This window comes from Pygocentrus nattereri, chromosome 18, assembly GCF_015220715.1.
Source record: "Pygocentrus nattereri isolate fPygNat1 chromosome 18, fPygNat1.pri, whole genome shotgun sequence".
In the NCBI taxonomy this organism is placed as follows: domain Eukaryota; kingdom Metazoa; phylum Chordata; class Actinopteri; order Characiformes; family Serrasalmidae; genus Pygocentrus; species Pygocentrus nattereri.
This window is the reverse complement of record NC_051228.1, coordinates 16,508,755-16,528,955: the sequence shown is the minus strand read 5'-3', so window position 1 is coordinate 16,528,955 and position 20,201 is coordinate 16,508,755. Positions and strand designations below refer to the sequence as shown.

Sequence of the window (20,201 nt, the reverse complement as noted above, 5' to 3'; positions counted from 1 at the left end):
TGATGTGCTAACAAGCTGCTGCAGTGAGCCTGAGAATTGTGGATAGTTAGCTACATGCTAAAGCTACACAACGTTGTGGTCAGAACAGACCCGCTTCTTTATTCTGAGTGAACGTTGCCTGTCGACATCCCTTACTTTCATTCTAATTATTTACAATAAGGAATGAATAAAACAGATCAGGTGTGGACTGTTTAGCTGCAAAACTCGCAAAAGGACACAGCTAGCAAATAAAGCTGATGTTAACTACTAAATAACTAAACAAAAATGACCCAGAAGAAAATTAACTCAAAGTTTCAGATGGTAAAAATGTCATGAATGACATCATCCAAGAAATTTCTAAATCAGTAGAGTGTAAATATTCAGTTAATGCTGAGATCAGTTTAGCCTCATTGTTTAGAAGAGAAAATAAGAATATTCTGCTAAAAAGAAACATCACTCAGCATGGCCTTCACCGTCCTTCACTGGAGTTTATTTGGCTTTTGATTAGATGTACATCTATATCAGAGTAAAACGTGAAACCCCTGACAAAAACAAAACCAAACAAAAACCAAAAAAATTACATTAAAAACAAATAAAATGGACATTAAACTCATCAATTGCAGCATTTCTATATTAAACATTTCTTTTGTTGCATCACTACAAATGATCTACTTCAAATGTTTCTGCGGCTGAGCGGTGGGGGAACCGGACAGAATAAAACTCTACATGCCAAAAGAGCGAAAACATGCACAGCAGCTATGAAAACAAAGTTTAAAACTGCTTTAGTGACTCTCAGTTTTGTACAGACCATCAGCGCTGTCCACTTCATCACCACCACAGAGGAAAAACACTGTCCGCTGAAGATTGTCTGAGCTGAACGGTCGGAGGATGTAGCGCAGAACAGTAGTGTCAAGAGTGATGGACAGTAAACAGGGCAGCTGGAGGGAAAATGTCCATCGTTTCAGTGCTGGTGCCAGTCCAGCCCGTGGTTCAGAAAGCCAAACACCCCTGAAATGATTGTCAAAGTCCAATTTGTGATTTTCTGCTTTCTTACAAATCAATCAGCATCCATAATTCCACAAAACCAGGGACTTTTAAACTGAAAAAAAAAAATCCATCTCATACAGAGACTTTTAAACTAAAGAAATAAAAATCCATCTCATACAGGAACTTTTAAACCGGAGAAACAAAAATCCATCTCATACAGGAACTTTTAAACCGGAGAAACAAAAATCTAACTTTGAATCACAAAGGGACGTTTAAGAGAAAAAGACTCATTTCTGTTGAAAACTCTTTAACAATAATCACATATCAGAGTCTTCACTGAGCACACAGTTCATTACCGCAAATAGTCCTTTATAAGTATTATAATCATTTCTAAAAATGGGAAAGGGAAGTGAGGGGCAAGTTACCCTCCTGCCCAAAACTTGAGAAATTCTGAAAATCCATCATAATCGTGGGTAAATATATGTACACTTACCTACAAGTAACAAAAAAATGCTGAACCGTCTGTAACAAACATCAAAACAACTACAACAACGTTTTTCTAAAACACACAAATCAACATTAAAACTCATTCATCACACACCAGACCAGACTCTGCGGCTCCATCCCAAATGGCTCTCTGCTCCCAAGTGCACAAAACAGAGCCCAGAATATAGGCTAGGCTCCTGAATCTGAACAGCGCAGACAAACAGCGGTTTGGGCTTCAGCAGCGTTTGTGCAGCTGGACATACAGAGCGCTTCCTAACTCCTACCGCACAACGTCAGGGGAGATGAGAGGGGCTTCAGATTCAGCCATTCAGGTCCTGATCAGCATTACAGCATGACTCCACATAGCTCATTCAGACTGCTTCAAAAAGCTCCAGATCTTCAAAACTGCTTGAAAGCTGCTCTGAATGCTGCAGCGTTGGAGTCTCCTGTGTGAATCAGTGCAGATTCTGAAGTTAAAAATTTGTGTCAATCAATTCAGTTAAACTTTTATGTACCTCCCTGTCAAATTTCCAAAGCTCCAGAAGCAATGATCCAAAGTTATATAACTCTGGAGCTGAAGCTTCAAAGCTCTAGAACTCTCCAGACCTCCACAGCCAAAAATCCAAAGTCATAAAGCTCCAGAGCGCTCACAATTCCACTGTGCTCTTCACCTGAGGTGGATGTAATGTAGAAAGAGATGTAGCATGCAGATGTTGAGGCTCTTTTCCAGAAACAGGTTGTCCCAGGTGGAGGGTCAGTAGGAGGACCAGGAGAACGGATGGAGACAGTGTGAAGGTCAGGAGATGCAGCAGAAGGCAGGGTCAGTGTTAGCCTTAGCTGGGTCAATGTTAGCTTTAGCGGGGTTTGAATGGGCAGGTCAGTCTGGGTCAGTCTGGGTCAGTCTGGTCAGAGCTGCAAAAAAATATTCCAGGTGTAGAAACAAGCTTCAGAATGTAATTTGTTCAGGATCCAGCAGGGGGCGCCAGTGCCACATGCTCAGACGAAAACAATAAAAAATGGTAAACTAAGGAGACCTGACTGTATTTACATAGCAAGCTGGAGGCCAAACCTCTGAAAAGCCCCTGTGCTCAAAATCCCTGCCCCCCCCCCCAATCCCATCATGCTCTAGTGTTCGAGTCTGTAGTGTTTCCTTTGTGAGCACGCTCAGTCCGTTCATACTGTTCTTGAACTGTTAAAAAGCTCCGCCCCAGAAGCCCCGCCCCTTCCTGCTCCTCACACCACAGTGCTGAGGGAGGTGGGGCAGGAGGAATCACAGGCAGAGCTGTGGGTGATGTCATGTGTCTCTGTGGGTGAGTCTGGAGCCACCAGCAGGGTATTGCTGTCAATAGACTCCGCCCTCTCCTCCAGGACGTGGTCTGGTCGTGGAGGAGGTACTGGTGGTGGCACCTGGAGAGCTCTGCAGAGGCTGCCCCCTTCTCCTCCCATCTGAGTGGCAGATAGATTCAGCCCGGTCCGGCCTTGAGAGAGAGAGAGAGAGAGAGAGAGAGAGAGAGAGAGAGAGAGAGAGAGAGAGAGAGAGAGAGAGAGAGAGAGAGAGAGAGAGAGAGAGAGAGAGAGAGATTTATTGCATGTCCATATTCATTTTATGGTTATATGTATTACCATGTTTATACCTCAAACTTTATAGCTTTTTTAAATAATTTATCCTGATGAACTTCTTTTTATCTTTGTTTACATTTTAATGATAATTAAATTTAACACGCACTGTACGGCTTTGGCAACATAGCTCCTATATACTGTCATAACAATAAAGCATATTTGATTTGATCTAATTTTATTTGCAAGAGAGAGAGAAAGAAATGGACAAAGAGAGAGACAGAAAAGAGAAACTGTGAGATAGGGAAAGAGCAAGAGAGAGACAGACAAAGAGAGAGAAAGAGAGACACAGAGAGACGGAGGGAGACTGTTTAATCTCTCAGTTGTTTGTCTTTCTCCTCTTTTAACTGAAATGTTTCGGCACATTTCTATTAATGATTACTGAGATACTTTATGTTGTCTGATCAATAGCTGATCAATGTCTTATCAACAGCTGCTCCACTCTTCAGGTTTCTTCAGTTTGTATCACAAGACCTTCATTTAGAGTGAGTTACAATGATATTTACATTGTCTGTGTGAGAAATGCCATTGTCAGGACAGACCTGGTGTCAGATCGTCTAGCAGGGTGATAAAATGTTAGTGTGAGCTGCAGTAACAGTGCCTCTGTGGGAGAAGCATTCATTTATAAGATACACCAAATGCCCTGCCCACTTCCCCTCTATTCTACCCCATCAAGCGCACCGAGGTCCACGTATAGGATGCTGTCAGGGTTGATTGAGGCCTCATACGGAGGGGGTGGGTCGTCTGGGTGCTGGATGTCGGGGTATTTGTACGCAGCATAAGGGGGTGGCGGCTCCTGGAAGTGGAAAGCCCCGCCCTCTCCATCATCAGAGAGGTGCAGCGGCGTCAGGCCCGTCCCAAATGCATCCGGACCATAATCGAACCCGGCCACGCGCCGGCCCAGGTTAAAATGATGCACTGCAGCAGAAAAAAAAACAAAACATATTCTTTACTTCTTTTTCTTTTTTACTCTATTTTATTTTAATCTCTTTTTACGTTTGCCACAATATATGTGATTTGTTCACTCGTTATGTCTCTAACTGTTTTATCTGAACTCACGGTTTCCTCCGATCAGCGTCTCAATCCTCTCTCGCCGACGCTGCCGCAGACGGTGCACCATGAAGAGCAGCAGGGAGAGGATGAGGAAGGACGAGATGCAGCTGACGATCAGACGCATCCCACTGGCCATGGAGTCGAACAGGCTGCTGCCGTCTGAAACACAGCACCGTCACTATTGTTAAAACAGAGCTCACTATCAACAGGGCATGCCAAGAGCGCCATCTACTGTCTACTTACAATTACACTAAACTGAACTGTGGTTATACATATACAGTACAGGAAGATACAGTCACTCTGCCTCTCTGGTGCACAAACATTACAAAAATGACGAGTGCATATGGACTATTGGGTTAACAGATGACGTACCTACAGTGAGTACAGAAAACAATAAACACTCAATAAATACAGAATGAACCAGAGACAGAAGTGTACCTGATATGCATTTGAGCAAAATGTGCAAAATATGTGTGGCTTTCTCAGAGAAAGATCCAGAGTGTAAATTATGATTAACTGTTCAGTTAGACCTGCAGAATATATTACAGGGTTTGTGTGTGGAGGTTACTAGGTCTATGTGGAAGTTACAGGGTCTCTGCATGGAGGTTCCTGGATCTGTGTGTAGAGGTTACTGGGTCTCTGTGTGAAGGTGACATGGTCTCTGTGTGGAGGTTACGGAGTCTTTGCCCAGAGGCTACTGGGTCTCTGCGTGGAGGTCCCTGGGTCTGTGTGGAGGTCCCTGGGTCTCTGTGTGGAGGTCCCTGGGTCTCTGTGAGGTGGGTACTGGGTCTCTGCATGGAGGTCCCTGGGTCTGTGTGTGGAGGTCCCTGGGTCTGTGTGTGGAGGTCCCTGGGTCTGTGTGTGGAGGTCCCTGGGTCTCTGTGTGGAGGTCCCTGGGTCTCTGTGTGGAGGTTACCGAGTCTTTGCATTGAGGCTACCCTGGGTCTCTGCGTGGAGGTTACTTGGTCTGTGTGAAGGTTATTGGGTCTCTGTGGATGGCACTAGGTCAGCGTGGAGGTTACTGGGTCTCTGTGAGGAAGTTATTGGGTCTGTGTATAGAGGTTACTGGGTCTGTGTATAGAGGTTACTGGGTCTGTGTATAGAGGTTACTGGGTCTGTACAGGGGTTGCGGAGTCTCTGTGGGGAGGTTACTGGGTCTGTTTAGAGGTGTGACTGTTACCTGGATCTAGACAGGTGAATTTGCAGCACTCTTTGGGGTCTTTGCGGAAGTGTGTGCACCCCTGCGGTCGGTCACACAGTGCAGCCACACACATCTCGGGCTCTCCATCATGGCAGGTGCAGCTCAGACACGGATCATCTCCTTTAGGAGTGAAGTAGTAACCCTCACTGACCACGTTATCTTTTATATCCACGCATGTCTGCCCTACACACACACACACACAGGGAGAGGGAGAGAGAGAGAGCGAGTGAGGCATTCAATACTGACCGGCCTGCCTACATTCATTGCTTATATATAACTGTCATTTTTGCTCTCGGCACAGAACAAAGTCTGTGCACCCCTGCTTTAAAGAGTGTGTCAGGTGTGTGTGTGTGTGTGTGTGTTTGTGTGCGTGTGTGTGTGTGTGTGTGTGTGAGAGCGTACTCCTCTTGCAGAGAAAGGGGAACTTCTTATAACAGTTCTCAGCGTGCCAGCTGTGCAGACCGTGCTCGTTAATGTTTTTGTTTTGGAAGCGCTGAAGCTGAGCGCAGAACACGCTCTCCTGTGTCGGGCTGACCTCCGAAAAACTGGTCAAACCCTCTGGGGGCAGGAACACCTGCAAAGAACCTGGAAGACACATTGACTTCATCATTATCTTCATCCTTTTGTCACAATACATCACGCTACGATATTAGGATATTTACACAATGATACCATTTTTGGCACATTTATGTAATGACGTTTATACTTCGTTCACGTGATCAATCAATTTTCACTCTCTGTTCAGAATCTTCCTCCTAACACTGACATGGCGCACTGAAGCCTAGGCCTCACCACAAATCAACATCTCAGCACCCTCTTGTGGACAGAGAGGGCAATGGATTTTGAAATCCAAGCAGTCCACCAAAGTGGCTTACACATAACAAAACAATAAAAACAGATATCCAGGCTTCTCCAGGTTGACACTATTTTCTCACCTGAAATATCACAATGTTCCAAATATGGGACTTTATATAATGTGGAGCAAGCAGTACACTTCTAATTTAAGCAGTTTTTACATACCACATCATACCAGAGTTACTATTGTTCACTAAAACGGTCACTAACATGAAAATTTACAATAAAAATGTGCATGTTAACTGTAATAAAATTCATATGACATTTCACAATTGACTAATTGAAAACTAATACAAAATAGAATACATTTTTTTTTGCAGGGAACGAGTTTATAATAGAATGAGAGTGTGTTTAGTATTTAAGGGCAGCTGGAGCCAAGCTGAGCTCAGTCACAGAGTCACTGCTGTGTTCATTTTATTAAACTCAAATATCAAATACCTGCTATCACAGCATTCATCAGAATACTGAACACTAAACCTGAATATACACTATATTTACAAAAGAATTCACTCACCCATCCAAATAATTGAATTCAGCTGTTCCAATCACTTGCATGGCCACAGGTGTATAAAAGCAAGCAACTAGGCATGCAGACTGCTTCTATAAACATTTGTGAAAGAATAGGTTTCTCTCAGGAGCTCAGTAAATTATAGCGTGGTACCATGATAGGATGCCACCTGTGCAGCAAGTCCAGTCATGAAATTTCCTCACTACTAAATATTCCACAGTCAACTGTCAGTGGTATTATAACATAGTGGAAGTGATTGGGAATGACAGCAACTCAGCCACGAAATGGTAGGCCACATAAAATGACAGAGTGGGGTCAGTGGTTGCTGAGGCACATAGTGCGCAGAGGTCGCCAACTTTCTGCAGGAGTTGGGTTCAGCCCCAGTGAAAGGAACTCTTAATGCTTCAGCAGACCAAGAGAGTTTGGACAATTTCATGCTCCCATGTGGGAACAGTTTGGGCATAGCCCCTTCCTGTTCCAACATTACTGCACACCAGTGCACAAAGCAAGGTCCATAAAGACATTGATGAGTGAGTTTGGTGTGGAAGAACTTGACTGGTCTGCACAGAGTCCTGACCTCAACCCGACAGAACACCTTTGAGATAAATTAGAGCGGAGACTGGGAGCCAGGCCTTCTCGTCCAACATCAGTGTCTGATCTCACAAATGCGCTTCTGGAAGAATTCCCATAAACACACCCCTAAACCTTGTGGAAAGCCTTCCCAGAAGAGTTGAAGCTATTATAGCTAAAATAGGTGGTTCAACATCATATTAAATCCTATGGAATAAAAATGGAATCTCACTCAATTTCATAAGCGTGTGAAGGCAGATGAGCGAATACTTTTGGCAATATAGTGTAAATTAAAGTTTTGTATTGCTCAGAAAATACTAAACTAAAACAATTAATGTTCAGAAAATTAAAAACTAAACTAAAACTGCTACTGTTCAGAAAATAAAAAATAAAGCTATAAATATTTAGAAAAAAATGAGCTGAAACTATTACTGTTCTCAAAATAGAATCTAAATTAAAATTTAAAAATAAAATGAAAATAATAAATAATAATGCACCTCTAACTGAAACTAACTGAATTCAAACGCTCATATCTCAGTAACGCAGGAGATGTTAAAACCTCAGCACTGACCTTTGTAGGCCACCTCCCAGCGGCCCTCCAGGGAGCGACTCTGGTTAGTGATGACGTACTGATACCCCACCCAAAAACTGCACAGACAAAATACAGAGAGAACATCACCACTCACAGCAATTTACATAATAAAATACACCTCAGTTCAAATCTGAGAAGGGGGGAATATTTATCGTTACTGAGATATGTTACGATATAGTTTTCTAAACAATCTGTGAAAATCTCAGCATTATTTGTGTTTTGTAGTTATGGCAACCCCTGGTTCCTATCACCACCACTGTAAAGAAATCTGAACCATTTCACACCAAACCACTCTAAATCATTCGGTTTACGCCTCATACACTTAAATACAGGAGAATTTTGTAAAGTTGGTGGAGTTTCCCTTTAAAAAACACAGACTGGCTGCATGTTTTATTAGAAGGAGAGCACTGGTAGTCCTGTTTAATCGGATTTTAGTGCAAATGAGTTAAAGCAACAGTTATGCAGAAGTTTAATTTCCCGTAAATTTAGTCAATCAGATGACATGTTTGGTGCTCCTTCAGGTTTTGCCCTGCAGCTATGAGGCTAATGTAGCTAACCTACAGGAAACCTATAGTTCACTAATTAGCATAATGCTGACTGCATCATACACCTGCCTTTAGTGCTTCAGTGAATTTGGCTTCCTGTTTACCAGCTTCTTATTCCAATTTTGTGGTCCACCTTAAAATGTTGGGGCCCTATCATCAGGAGATCACAAGTTCAATCCCTGGTGATGCTACAGCCATCCGTAGCCGGGAGTCCAAGACAGCACAACTGGCCTCGCTCTCTCTGGGTGCGTTAGGCTTCACCCTCCTAGTGTTGGTAATATTGTGTGATTGGGGGAGTCCTAACTAGCTGGAATTGGAAACGACTTAATTGGGGAGAAAATTGGGTAAGAATCCAAAAAAAGACAGAAAGAATGACGCACAGTTACATTCTGGCGACTACACCATTTAGGGTGGAACGGAAAATTAAGACTAAAGTGGGATTGAATTTTGTTAAACACAGCACTGCTGGTTGTTGGCTGTTCCATCTTAGTATAGCTCACAGTTCTTCCTCTGTTTATATCATATGCCTCGTGTGAAGTACACTTACTTGCACTGGTCTTTGCGTTCACACACTTTCTCGTCAAAGTCCATCTCGATCTTGAGGATGAACTGCAGCTCCTCATTGGTGACGAAGGTGGCAAGCGAGCCGTTCACTCTCTGACACGTTTCCACTGCCTGCCAGTAGTTCTCATTCCGCAGATATACTTTATAACAGCTCGCCGTTTTCTCGTAGTGATGCCAACCGCTTGGACACTTCTCTACAGGATACAACAGCGTCAGAGTTTAGGACAAGTAAGCAACACCACCACCACGACCACCTATATTCCAGCAGTATCCAACATTACTGATAAGAGGTAAACACTAAGCTTTACCGCATTTAATCGGTCAGACAAAAAACTAAAAAGCTTGAATAACAAAGTTGTTTCCTTTGTTCACTTTTTAATTTAACCCTATTAGACAGTGAAACAGTGATTAGTTTAAGTGACAGTCACGTGCAGAACTTTAGGTGCACCTAGTCAAATGACAGCCTTCTGCTAAATTCAGTGCACCAGTTTTACTAATTTGACTTTAAATATAAAATGTAAACCCAGTAAATAAACAGCTATTGTGTATTAAAATGTGCAGAAGTGTGCTTTAAGCTACAGTAGAGCAACGCCCCCTGTAGGACTCACTGTTGAAGCGTACTGGCTGAGCCACACCCATCACATCTTCCACCTGCTCAAAGCTGTTTCCATAACGATACCGTGCCTCCTTCATAGCTGAGAAGATACAGTTAGAAATGATTTGTGTAAATTTGTGTAAGGCATATTTTAAATTGAAATACAAAATGTGTTTGTATTTGCATTTGCAATCCTGTTTCGCTTGGTTTGAATTTTCACTGCCGACCAGGCACTCCTGTCAATCAAACACTGTATTCTAATGATACACACTTTTTGCCTATCTGTGTGAAAGAGACTTAACAGAATCAACATCTGAACACAGAAAATTGAAAATGTGCATAATTACATCCCTAATGTAAAAAACGCTGAAACTTTAAGAACATGTGTAATCAAATAGTTGAATTATACATACGTGGACAATCCAATTCGTCACTTTTATCCTCGCAGGCAGTCCAGCCGTCACACTGCCAGGCCAGGGGAATGCACTGCATCTTCCCACTGCGACAGGCGAACTGCCCGGGATTGCAGCGCTGCTCTAGTGTGCACATAACAACATATATGTACAGGTTGGAAATAAAAGGGCTAAAATCTTTACTGTAACTTTACTGTAAAATCAGCAGCAGTGACGAGTCTCTTACCTGAGAGCAGCCGTGCCACAGCTACCCGCCCACCTGCGTGAGAGATCAGCACAGTCATACAGGATTAAAGCAACATGACACAGTTACAGTCAGTCAGAGCTAATGCTGCTAACAAGCTTTCACCCCACCAATTAGCATGATGCTAACTGCATGCCCAACTCATCACATCTTTGCCTTTACCGACTTCCCATTTGACAGCTTCTTATCCAATTTTCAGTTCCACCTTAAATGCTGCAGCAATGTCATTTTGGCACCAGGCTAAAAAAAATCTGTATGGTGCAGCAGCAGACAAAGGCAGCAGAACGTAACTGCTGCAACATTTAAGTTGGAATGGAAAACTGGGTCTTGGCTGTATCAACGCTGCGCTGCCAGCATTAAACACTCATAGGGAAGTTCTCTGTTGTTTTGACATTGGGCTCATTTTTCCTATAAGAAATCCAACTTCAGTTCCGCGTCTCAAAATGTTTGGAGCTCTGACAGACTCTCTGACGCTGTATAACTCATTTGCTACTTTGTAGCCTGATACATGTAGCCTGATAATCCATCAATAATCCGACAAATAGCTCAAATGGAATAAAATGCATTCATGTTTACACTTCGGGTGGAATAAACTAGTCCAACTGAAGCCAATCTGAACACAATTTCTATCCAACTGAACAAGGTGGGTAATCCTTAAATAATCAGTTAAATAGAAGAATAATATCCATGCAAAAGCCCGTATCTGATTACATTCCCAGTCTGGAAGTTTAAGTCTGTTCTGCGCATGTGCCTCACATCACAGTGAAAGTTTATAGCGTTCAACATCACAGGGGCAGAAACTTTTAAAAGATGGCAGTGGGACAGGCGTCCAGCTTGTGTGTCTCAGATCACAACATCTTCCTATCGCCTTTCTTTAATAATTACATGTGAAGTATGTTTTCCTGAGTTTGACATCATTTGAAAGTAATTAAAAACACAAGCACTGCTTTCTGCTACTTGTCAAACTCTGACTGGATTTGATGCTACACGTCAGGGTAACATCTACACCAGTGGTCCCAACTCAAATGTCAAGAAGAGCCATTTTGTCCTTTCAACAAAAAATCTAACCACCTTGGGAGCCACAACATTTTATTTCTGTTTTACCATCTTCACTGTAAATATGTCATAGTACATGCTGGTGTGCTAGTATAGACAAAAAATATAATATAAACGAAAAATCTAATTCTGCTGTGAAGCCACAACAGGGCGGTAAAAGCGCTGCATTTTGATGCCCCTGGGCTACACTAAAGCTGCGTTCTCATAGCAGGTAAAAGTGGCTCAAATCTGATTTGCTCACTGAATCAATATTTTTGTTTGGCTGTTCACAGCATCTTTCAAATGTATCCAGTATGCAACATCAGTCAGAACAGATCACCTCCTAAACTGAACCGTATGTGCAAAAGAACAATGCTTCATGTTCATACGAGTGGCAGCTCATCCAGAGGTAAACAATCACGACTATGAACGAACGCCAGTGGCTCCCAAAGGTTTCCCTTTCATCTTCGCCAGCATCACAGGAGCAATCATGAAGCTTTGTTGACTGACAGCTGGGCTCATGACCCAGGAAGTGTTCAAGCCTGCCATTAAAAGGGTATGGTTACCTCTTTGGTTTGTGTGCTCGCATTCTTTCGACTTTGTTTTTAGACTTTGACTTTGCAGCCTCGTTCTCCTATGGCCATGCTCAGCCATTTTTTTTAAATCTCTTCAAACTTGGAGCGGTTGAAAGTCTTTTCTGATTTTTTTGGACAGAAACATCAGTCTAAATGTTTATGAGGTCTCAGCAACAGTCACACTGCTGCATATCAGATATGTAACGGATTTCATTACCACATGAATGCAAATATGAATGTGTCCCGGAATTGAAAGTTCAGATTTTTGCTGTTTACACAGAAACATCTCTGTGCTACATAAAGAAAAAGATCAGATTTGGGCCACTTTTACCTGCTGTGTGAACAAAGTTCTCCATGCATGTGCCTAATTTTGGATCAATTACTTTTAGTGTGCATGTAAACAGATTTCCATCAGAGAAGAGTGAGCATAAACACCTCAGTCTTCAGCTGTAAACAGAATAAATTCAGTCAGATTGGCAAAAATCTCTGTATGTAAACAGATTCTGTTCTCTACAAACAGTCCAGCTGACTGATAACAGCAGGTCTGAACTGTCAGGGTCAGAGCAGAACGTGAGCAGAGTGGCTCCTCCAGAAACAGGAGAGGTAAGTAAACAGCAGCAGGCTGTGTGTGGTTTTGTGCATGACCATGATGACCTCTCCACCTGTCTGACTGACCACATGGCAATCTGACCACTCAAAGAACATCAAGTTTAGTCAGAGCCTGCAGTTCGGCCTGACCGATATATCATTTAGTTAATAAAATCGAATTATGTTATAACTGATACTCAGTTACTTTAAACCTGATGTTTATTGACCTGTTAAATGGTCATTTATGGTGGTGGTGTAGCAGCAGCCTGAGGCACCAGAATGAAACTGCAGCACCATTTACGGTGGAATGGAATTTGGTCAACACAGCCAAAGCACCGATATTGGTTGATGTGAATCAGCAAAGTTGAACTCGTCAAATTCCACAAAAAATGTATTCACCAAAAGCTTTGTGATGCCAACAGACTCAACAGTTACTACACAATCCCCAAAAAATAAACAGTGTGAACTAGTATGCTGTTTTGATGCAACTAAACATAAATAAAAGATAGGGACTACAGCTCAGCGCTGAGTAGTTTATTTATTTGTTAGCTAACATTTTTAGCATGTATGCTAGCATAGTGAGTGTGTGTCACTGTGGTAAAGATCAAGTTACTCTGCTTCACTACACATCACTCTGTGTGACTGTAGACATGCGTGTGTTAGAGGAGCAATGGTGCATTGGACCCACAGCTCAGAACGTATGATCGTCTTTGGGCCACAGTAACAATTTCAGTATCTTCAAGGGTTCTTTAATAAAGACAATGTTTCTGTATAGAACAAAGAACACTGAACATCATGGTCCTTCAGATTGTTGGAGATTGTGCTATAGATGGTTCTATAGAGCACCAAAAAAGGTTCTGCTATTATTTTGATATAAAGCTTGTTACAATAGCATAACTCTTTTTGGTACTTCTTTACTTTTTCGATAAGGTTCTATACAGAACCATATACAACACATTCTCCTTCAATCTGAAGAACTACTCCACCATGCAGAGAACCATTTAGTCATGCACAGGGTTCTTTGAGTGTTCATGGTTTTCTTTATTAAAGAACCCTTGAAGAACCATAATTTTTAAGAGGGTACTGTATGAAATAAGGAGGAGAAAAACACTGAGTAGGAAAGAAACTAAAGACCACTGCACACCAGACACGCTGCATCACACAGTGTAGCGTGATGTAGCAGATATCCACAACATACACAAAAAATACTCTTATTTATTACAATAAGGATAAATACGTCATATTGCCCAGCTATATTTCTGAGTATATTACAGTTCTCGTCAGCAGGTAAAGAACACTAAGTGATTATATGCTTCATCACAGAGAATTCTGTGCAGTTTATTTAGTGTCGAATGTCAATGTTGAATAAAAGTCAATGCAGTCAGGGTTTAATCAGTTTTATATGTGGATTAATACTGCACTGTGTCTGTGTCAGAAAGTTATGATAAGTATCATTTAGCATGAATATGTCTTTAAATATCATTCAGCCCTGCTGGACTGATTAGCAGCACATGTCCTTCAGCTGGTCTTCAGCTCAGTTTGTGTTTGCGGTGTAAATCAGAGCCGCTGTTCTGTCCACTCTGGGGGGCTGGGTGGAGTGTGTGTGTGTGTGTGTGTGTGTGTGTGTGGTGGGGGGACAGTATGTGGATTAGAGCCATCAGCCTTAGAGCTCAGTAACTGAAGCAGACACTAACACCACTAACCCTCTAACCTCCTCACTCACCAACACCTGTTACACTGACCACACACACACACACACGTACAAAAGTCCAGGCACCTCTGACAAAACAACATCTAGTTCAGTAAACCTAAACTCATCTCCCAGATCAGATCATTTGAGTGTTAGTGTCATAAGCCTTACCTACTTCAGTCCGATAGGCTGTCTAGTTATGTGGTTTCAGTGAGCAAGTCAAATGCTCTGTAAGGAGTGAGAGTATAATCACACACACACACACACACACACACATTTTCTAAGCCGATTCCCCCACAGAGTCGGGGGGCGGGGGTGGTTGCTGGAGCCTAACCCAGCGGTCATGGGCGGTAGGCAGGATACACCCTGGACAGGGCGCCAGTCCATCGCAGGGCTATACATTACATATACATTCACTAACTGTACACAATCGTTCATACTGTTTATTAATACTGAACTGGAGTAAATGCAGTGTTAACTCTCTCAGCAGCGAATCTTAAACACCAGAATCAGACAGTTCTGTTAGACCTTGCTATTCTGGTTGAACCCAACACACCAACCACAACGTAAATATACACACACAATAACATAATGACCTGGAAACACCTTCTGTAAAATACAGACAAAGTGGAGGGACTCTTTCTGTTATTCTGCTTCTAAACTGTTGAGCTCTGTTCACCTCAGAGTTCATTTGAAAACTCAGCTCTTTAACTCAGTGTTTTAATTATCATGAAAACTGTGACCACACTTTGAAAAACGCTTCTGTCCAGTTGCCATCAGATCCCCCAGATCCAGCACAGAGAGCGGGTTTATTCTGCATTAGACAACTCTGTAACCCACCAGAGCACATATCTGTAAGTAGCTCCATACACAAAACTGCAGAATGTTCTGATAATTTAAATCCCCTCAATCAAAAATACTACCAGCATTAAAACTATGAAGTCTCGTATTCACCAGTTTCTTGTATGAATCTGCCCATTCCTTAAAAGGTGTGGCAGTAATTACAACACCTGAGGAGCCAGAATGTAACTGCTGCACCATTTCACATAGAAATCTGAACAAGAATCTGGCAAAGAGGAAGACGACTTCAGCTTCATATTAAAACTGCAGGTAGGACAATTTCAGTTTGAAATGAATTGACATTAAAAACATATTTAAATATTTGACCCCTTCATGGTCACATGGTGCCAACTTCAATGTTACGACATACTTGATATTGAACAGCTGCTTATTTGTGGTTTTCACTATAAAAAAGGAATGACTGAAATGATTTTAGTTTGTGTACCAGTAGTTTCAGAACATTTTCAGCATATTTTAACAAAACTGCACACAAAACTGCAAAAATATCCACTTTCACTAATAAAATAGAACAAGCTTGAAAGAATGGCACTGACTTATATTATTGCACGCGTGTGTGTGTGTGTGTGTGTGATTGCTTATATATGTATATACACTGCTTAAAAAAAATAAAGGGAACACTTAAACAACACAATATAACTCCAAGTAAATCAAACTTCTGTGAAATCAAACTGTCCACTTAGGAAGCAACAGTGATTGACAATCAATTTCACAGCTGTTGTGCAGATGGAACAGACAACAGGTGGAAATTACTGGCAATTAGCAAGACACACTCAATAAAGGAGCGGTTCTGCAGGTGGGGACCACAGACCACTTCTCAGTACCTTTCTGCTTTCTGGCTGATGTTTTGGACACTTTTGAATGTTGGTGGTGCTTTCACACTCATGGTAGCATGAGACGGACTCTACAACCCACACAAGTGGCTCAGGTAGTGCAGCTCATCCAGGATGGCACATCAATGTGAGCTGTGGCAAGAAGGTTTGCTGTGTCTGTCAGCGTAGTGTCCAGAGGCTGGAGGCGCTACCAGGAGACGTGGAGGAGGCCGTAGGAGGGCAACAACCCAGCAGCAGGACCGCTACTTCTGCCTTTGTGCGAGAAGGAACAGGAGGAGCACTGCCAGAGCCCTGCAAAATGACCTCCAGCAGGCCACAAATGTGCATGTGTCTGCACAAATGAGGATGGTATGAGGGCCCGACGTCCACAGATGGGGGTTGTGCTCACAGCTCAACACCGTGCAGGACACTTGGCATTTGCCAGAAAACACCAGGATTGGCAAATTCGCCACTGGCGCCCTGTGCTCTTCACAGATGAAAGCACTGTGACACTGAGCACATGTGACAGACGTGACAGAGTCTGGAGACGCCATGGAGAGCGATCTGCTGCCTGCAACATCCTTCAGCATGACCGGTTTGGCAGTGGGTCAGTAATGGTGTGGGGTGGCATTTCTTTGGAGGGCCGCACAGCCCTCCATGTGCTCGCCAGAGGTAGCCTGACGGCCATTAGGTACCGAGATGAGATCCTCAGACCCCTTGTGAGACCATATGCTGGTGCAGTTGGCCCTGGGTTCCTCCTAATGCAGGACAATGCTAGACCTCATGTGGCTGGAGTGTGTCAGCAGTTCCTGCAAGATGAAGGCATTGAAGCTATGGACTGGCCCGCCCGTTCCCCAGACCTGAATCTGATTGAGCACATCTGGGACATCATGTCTCGCTCCATCCACCAACGCCACGTTGCACCACAGACTGTCCAGGAGTTGGCGGATGCTTTAGTCCAGGTCTGGGAGGAGATCCCTCAGGAGACCATCCACCACCTCATCAGGAGCATGCCCAGGCATTGTAGGGAGGTCATACAGGCACGTGGAGGCCACACACAATACTGAGCCTCATTTTGACTTGTTTTAAGGACATTACATCAAAGTTGGATCAGCCTGTAGTGTGTTTTTAGACTTTAATTTTGTGACTCCAAATTTAGGCCTCCATTGGTTAATAAATTTGATTTCCATTGATGATTTTTGTGTGATTTTGTTGTCAGCACATTCAACTTATTCAATGAGAATATTTCATTCATTCAGATCTAGGATGTGTTATTTGAGTGTTCCCTTTATTTTTTTGAGCAGTGTATATACACACACACACACACATATATATATATATATATATATATATATATATATATATATATATATATATATATATACATACACACACACACACACAAACACACACACACACACACACTTACCATAAATAATTACTGTTAGTTTTATATAATTAGTATAATTAGTAATAAAATCATTATACCTTATAGTTTTGTTCCTAATAATAATAATTATTATTATTGTTATTATTATTATTAATAATAATAATAATAATAATCACAACCTCGATTTAATACAGTAATTTTGTGTATGTTATAACAAACATATTACAGTTTATAAACATACACTTTCAAAGCTGCAGACAGCTTGTTTGCTGACATATGAATCACCTGAACTGATCAGCAATTGTGACACATGGAAACCATCAGCATTCATGTATTGTTCAATACTACATGATACAGTGGAATATAGTGTGATATAGTAAAACATGTTAAAAAACTGTATAATACTGCATGATACATTACAATAGCATGTGTAGTGACATTATGATACCATATGATACGCTTTGATACAGTATGACATTATGACACTACACAATACAGTATGATACACTACAATACTGTACAATACATCATGATATTGTAGGATACTGTATGACAAAGTATGATACATTTAATATTATACCATACTGTATGATATAGTACAATAGTGCACAAAGTGTTATATTAGGGATGTGTACAGCTGCTCTAGAGCGGTTGAAATATCAATCATTTCACACTGAAACCGCCACTTCTTGAAATCACAATAGCCGCTATTTTCATTACAGAATACATTATCAATATTTTTGGGGAAATTTAACCTAATGACGCCGAGGCAGTGAACAATCAGAAATGACCAAATACTTCTGTGCTGCATGTGTGACATCACAAACACCGACAATCTGGCAGTGTGACGCTTTCGGCGTTCAAAAAGTGAATATTCTGCTATTCTTAGCCAAAACAAGCCTCTTTTAATTTATGCATTTTACAGAAATGAATGAATTTATAGAAAACATTTAAATCACAATATTGATGAGAGAAATCACAATACTTTCCCCAAAACTGCTCAGCTCTGTACTGGAGACCTTGGGTGACAGTTCAGTGTCAGTATTTGCAAAGTGAAACCGTTACATTTCATCACAAGAAGACGGAGTAAATACACAAACCAACAACCTTGCACTCAACAACAACTGCACCTTACATACACTGTACTGCTGCTGTCAGAACACTACTGTTTACTGTTTACATCTATTACTTACACAAAACACTATTGTTTACATCTATTACTTACACAAAACACTACTGTTTACATCTATTACTTACACAGAACACTACTGTTTACTGTTCACATCTCTTACATGCAACACGCACTTTATGAACAGCTGCTCTACACACTTGCACATATGCACATGTAACTTTCATTTTCTTTCAACTTTGCACATAAAACTGTTCATTTTTGCTATTGTATTTAGTGTTATTCTTATATTTCCTATTTTTTCCTATTCTCTTAAGATTATATTTGGTGAATGGAGGACAGCAAAGTAAAAATTTCATTGTACAGTGTAACTGCCTGTTCTACTGTACAGATGACAAAAAACTCTTGAATCTTGAATCTCAGTCAAACGACACTTTTCTGTTGTAACAGTAAAAATATAGTAATCTGTCTGAAGACGAGCACTAACAGGGACAGTGTGGCTTCATTCGTGACTGAGGAGAGACAGCACGACCGGTTTTGTGTTGGTTTAGCACAAGCTAGACTAACTACTCTAGCTGATGTTGGCACGTTCAGAAACAGTGGAATCACAGTCCTGTGATAAACTAACATGCTATACACAAACTCTGCGTCAGGTGTAGTTCAGCTCTTCAGCTCATCTGAAGACGAAGCCTCAGTTAAAGTCTCGCTAAAACCGGCTGATTTATCTGCGGTGTTTATCAGAACACCAGCTCAGGCGAAGTGACAGTCCTACATTCACTTCAGCTGAAGTTTAGGGTTTTTAACACCTTTATGCAGTTTTTAACCCTTTATGCAGTCATTATGCAGTACATTACACTGTACAGTGTATTAAGAAACATTACATTATGTTATTATGTTGTAATACAGTGAAATGTGTTATAAAAAAACAACTATATGTTATGATGGAATACGATAATATGATACACTGTGATACGACGTTATGACGCTGTAAAGTACGATATATCACTACATAGCAAACTGTTATGATATGGTACAGTACGATATGTTACAATACAGTGCAACTTTATGACACATTACACTACGATATGTTACATTACAGTATAAAGTGATTCAATACAGTATAATATGTTACAACACAGTACGGTATGTTACAATATAGCCCGATGTTAAGCTACGATACAGTGCGATATGTTACACTACGGTACGGTATGTTACAACACAGTACGATAAGTGTAACGGCACAGTCTGATGTTGTGACAGTTTGTATTGCTTGTCTGGCTCCAACAGAGAATGTGTACCGAGTGCTAAGTGTGTAAGATGTGTTGAATATTAAGTGTGTACTAAGGGTTAAATTAGGTTTTAAGTGTGTATTTAAGGTTGAGCGGTCTGATCTGGCCTGCTGTGTTAATAACAGACTCCACTCCGCAAGTCGTCTAGCCGTGCTGCTAACGGGCTGTACCTGCTCTCGGTTACCGGCCAGCGGCGCTACTGCCTGTCTGTGCCCTGGGAGTAGGCTGTCCTGTACGCTGGGGAAGAGTGGGGCGGTAGACTGACCTGTGCCCGGCGGCTCCATGATGATGGCGCTCAGCAGCGCGATGAGCAGCAGCGGAGCGGTACAGCGCGCCTTCCCCCACATCGAGCGCACATTCCGGGCTCCGGGGGACAGAAGGGCCGCGGAGAGACTGCCCTCCGCCTGGAGCTCCTCAGGACACCACGGGGTCCAACCTGCTGTGCCCCGGTCTTGCTGTTGCTGTCTGCTGCACTTGTTTGCTTGCCGTGTGTACTTTGTTGGTGTTTGCGTTTATTAGCCTGCGCTCCGTCTCTCTCTGCTGCCGCTTCAGCTCGGCCCAAAACACAACAAGATGGCCGCGTTCTCCTCCATCAGCCTTAGTGCCCTCCGCCCCGTAGCCAATCA

The 20,201-nt window shown here is 42.1% G+C and overlaps 1 protein-coding gene across 1 annotated transcript; it reads right to left on the bottom strand.

Moving 5' to 3' along the window:
* Positions 1-444: 444 nt before the first annotated feature.
* dgcr2 (DiGeorge syndrome critical region gene 2) lies at positions 445-20,160 on the bottom strand. Its single transcript, XM_017693634.2, has 11 exons — positions 19,841-20,160; positions 10,192-10,224; positions 9,966-10,088; positions 9,566-9,652; positions 8,941-9,151; positions 7,828-7,904; positions 5,726-5,908; positions 5,303-5,506; positions 4,129-4,281; positions 3,751-3,987; positions 445-2,930 (listed from the first exon to the last, which is right to left on the bottom strand). Exons 1-11 carry the CDS (start codon positions 19,920-19,922, stop codon positions 2,686-2,688), a joined length of 1,635 nt encoding a protein of 544 aa, XP_017549123.1. The 5' UTR covers positions 19,923-20,160; the 3' UTR covers positions 445-2,685.
* Positions 20,161-20,201: the final 41 nt, after the last annotated feature.